The sequence below is a fragment of the Merops nubicus genome, unplaced genomic scaffold, assembly GCF_000691845.1.
Source record: "Merops nubicus isolate BGI_N331 unplaced genomic scaffold, ASM69184v1 scaffold18983, whole genome shotgun sequence".
NCBI lineage: Eukaryota > Metazoa > Chordata > Aves > Coraciiformes > Meropidae > Merops > Merops nubicus.
Window position 1 is genome coordinate 40,345 of NW_008601193.1, and position 3,047 is coordinate 43,391.

At 48.0% G+C, this 3,047-nt stretch overlaps 1 protein-coding gene across 1 annotated transcript in view; it reads right to left on the bottom strand.

Moving 5' to 3' along the window:
* Positions 1-805, bottom strand: part of ITM2A (integral membrane protein 2A) — a gene marked incomplete at its 5' end in the record, with an annotated part of 5,854 nt that extends 5,049 nt beyond the window's left edge. Inside the window, 2 exons of the mRNA XM_008937931.1 lie at positions 311-499; positions 671-805. Coding sequence (XP_008936179.1) covers positions 311-499; positions 671-805 — 324 coding nt within the window. The remainder of the gene's footprint in view (positions 1-310; positions 500-670) is intronic.
* Between the last annotated feature and the right edge of the window lie 2,242 nt (positions 806-3,047).

The window sequence follows — 3,047 nt, forward strand, 5'->3', positions numbered from 1 at the left end:
GTGGGCACCTTTCTCTTTTATGTTTAACTTGGTGATCTGGCTGTTTCTCGTGGCAGCTATGGGAACCTTTGGTTCTCTGTTCATACCACCTGTTGTGGGCCAAGTCATGTCTTTAGTGGGAACACTGGGGGTGGCATCAATTATATACAAGCTGATCGACTTATTTGTACCCCGGCGGCCGCTCCTGTGACGCCATTTTTGCTTACAACGCAACCCACACATCGCTTCCCCTCCCTGCTGGCTGTGTCACACCTGCCAGGCCTGGTGCCTGGCAGCAGAGTGCCCCGTGGCTCTGCCTGGCTGCACTCACCCTGGCGAAGTCGTGGACGATGGCGGCGGGGTCGCTGTCGGAGAAGCGGGGCACGGGCACGTCGATGATGGCGATGTTGTCGGCCTCGCGGATGTCGGCCTCCTCGGCGATGGGCAGGAAGTAGGGCTCTGCCGCACGCTCCCGGCCCTCCCCCTCCAGGTAGCACATCTCCCCACGGTACACCTTGTGCTGGGGGAAAAAGTGGCTTTAAAACTCTAATTCTGACACGGCTGCAATCAGTCAAACATCCCAGGAAGGACACAACCATCTTCGCGGCTCGGTTTCTATCTAGCGGCGATCTACTCGGAACTACGCTTTTATTCAGGAATGCTTCAAGGAAATAAAGAGCTTCCACGTTACCTTAGGCATGAAGTACTTGTAGATGCAGGCTCCACCAACAACAACGCCTGCCAAGATGAATGCTAGACCCAGCAGAGTCAACAGGCATCTTCCAGAGGAGCTCTCCCGTGCGCCGTGCGTGGCAACTTCTGGATCCTTGAAATAAAGAGGGGTGAGAACTTAGTGCGGCTGCTCTGACTTGCTTCACCTTGACCTAGCATCTTCTGGTCCTTCTGGGTGTGCAGTGAGAGTCAAGCATCACACAATAAGAAAACACACCAAATACTGCTCAGATCAGTTTTTAAACAGCACTGAACGAGGCTCTTTTAGAGGATGCTTGTTGGGCAACTCCTTATCCAGCAGCTGTTTGAGGTGCAAGAGATCGAAGCAACTCAAGAGGTACAAATCCAAATAATCTGAAAAGATGCAGCACTGCAGCCACAATATAGGACAAGGAAAGCCAAATTTGTGGAGCAAGGTCGTTTTAAGGCACACAAGTGTTTCCAGGCCTCCTCCCCAAAGCCTATTTCCTCTCCTCCCCCTGTATCACAGGGATTCAGACATCACTTTTCCTTGCAAAGCAGGACTGAGAAGAAGCCAAGATGCAGCTCTGCCTGTCAGCTGGGGAGCAGATCCTCTCCTACCCCTGTATCTCACAGATTCAGACATTTTTCCTTGCAAAGCAGGACTGAGAAGAAGCCAAGATGCAGCTCTGCCTGTCAGCTGGGGAGCAGACATCTGATACAAGCTGAACACTCAGGTTTTAGGCTCAACTGAAGCCTGCTGCAAGAGACAACCACTCATCAATACAGCTTCAATTTATGTCAAAATAAAACCAAGTCCCTGTGGCACATCCTACCTTACAGCTTCAAAATGAGTCTGTTTTCTACCCAAGTCTCAGGGAAGTTTTGTTTCTAGCAACCTGAAATTTCTCTCTGTAGTTCAGTGACTTGTTTCCTAACCTCACCCTCCCCTCTGGGCTCAGCTCTTTCAAAAACAAACAAAAAAGCCCCAAACTAAACAACCAACCCCAAATGTTTAGATACACTACATATTGGGTCAAGTGTGTCCTTTTAATCACTTGCTCTGGGATTTAGCAGCTCACTTTCAAGACTGGTCAGGAAGAAAAACTGGATTTCACAGCAAAAGTTCTTGTCCTTTGTGTTGCTGCTGGAGTTAGGAGCTAGATGTAACACAGCAGCTCCTTTATCTGGGTGCCACTGCAACTCTTGTAGAAGAGAAGGCTGCACATACTCCTGTGCTCAGCAAGACACAGCAGTGCAGAAGTCCAACACATCAGCTCTGCAAGTGCTCCAACACAAAACAAGCTGTTTGGGGAAGGTCAAGACTCCCACATTCCACTCTCGCATCCTCCAAGCACAAAAATGTTGGTTCAGCAAGACACAAGCTGCTACAATTGGCTAGTTAAGCATTTATCAGAAAAAAAAACCCAACATATCCTAGTTTGGGGACAGAATTATGTCACGTTTATAAACATTTAGGTGAAAAACACCTTTCAGAGTTAACTAGCTTTTAAGATCAAGCCTCTTCCTCTTCTGCCACCTTCACCTAGATCCAGAGACACTGTCAGCTCCACAGAACCTGCAGGGAGAATATTCTGCAAGCCCAAGTGTTTTGTGTAGATATTCCAGGGGACTTTTATTGTGCTGTCACAGCCATTAAGCTTGTTGGCTCTGCACAAATATTCCAGCAAAAAGGAGCCATTAAGAAGCACTGGAACAAGTTTGTCTTGGGAGTAAAATTGTGAACTTGATGTTTACATGCAACTCTAGGGCCTGAAGTCAGAGTGAAGAGTTGTTAAAATAACAAACTCATGCACAAAGACAGAGAATATTGTGTCAGGGATAATAAACCAGCATGAGGGGCTTCTAAACTAAGCAGAGCAGCTATCATGGGAAAAGGAGGAAGGGTGTCTGTGGGTATTAAAACCACTATGCTCAGAACCTGCACAGCACAGGGCCACTAAAAATGTGCAATGAGTTGCCTCAGGAGGAGCTAATGAGTTTGTCCAAAAAGAAAGTGGCCAGGCTAAGGACATTTGCAAACTTTCAATCAGCCCTTTGCCTGCAGTGTTCCTGCTGCCTTCTCCCCCTCCTCGTGGTTCAGTGCTGCTGTATTAACTGCACACACACAGCCTGAAGGAGCCCACTGAGCAGCAAAGCCACTCTGCACCCCTTTTAGAGGCTATTTCAGGTGGAGCAGATGCTCTGTAGGCTGGAGGACAAGCTGCTTTCCCGATTACAGCTTAGAACGGGGACAAAAAGAAAGATAAAGGCACTGGAGTCCCAGTCCACTAGCATTGGGGGGTTTGTTTTAATTGATTTGAACAGTCCCACTCCCTAATTACAAAAAAAAATTCCAATTATACACACATTCC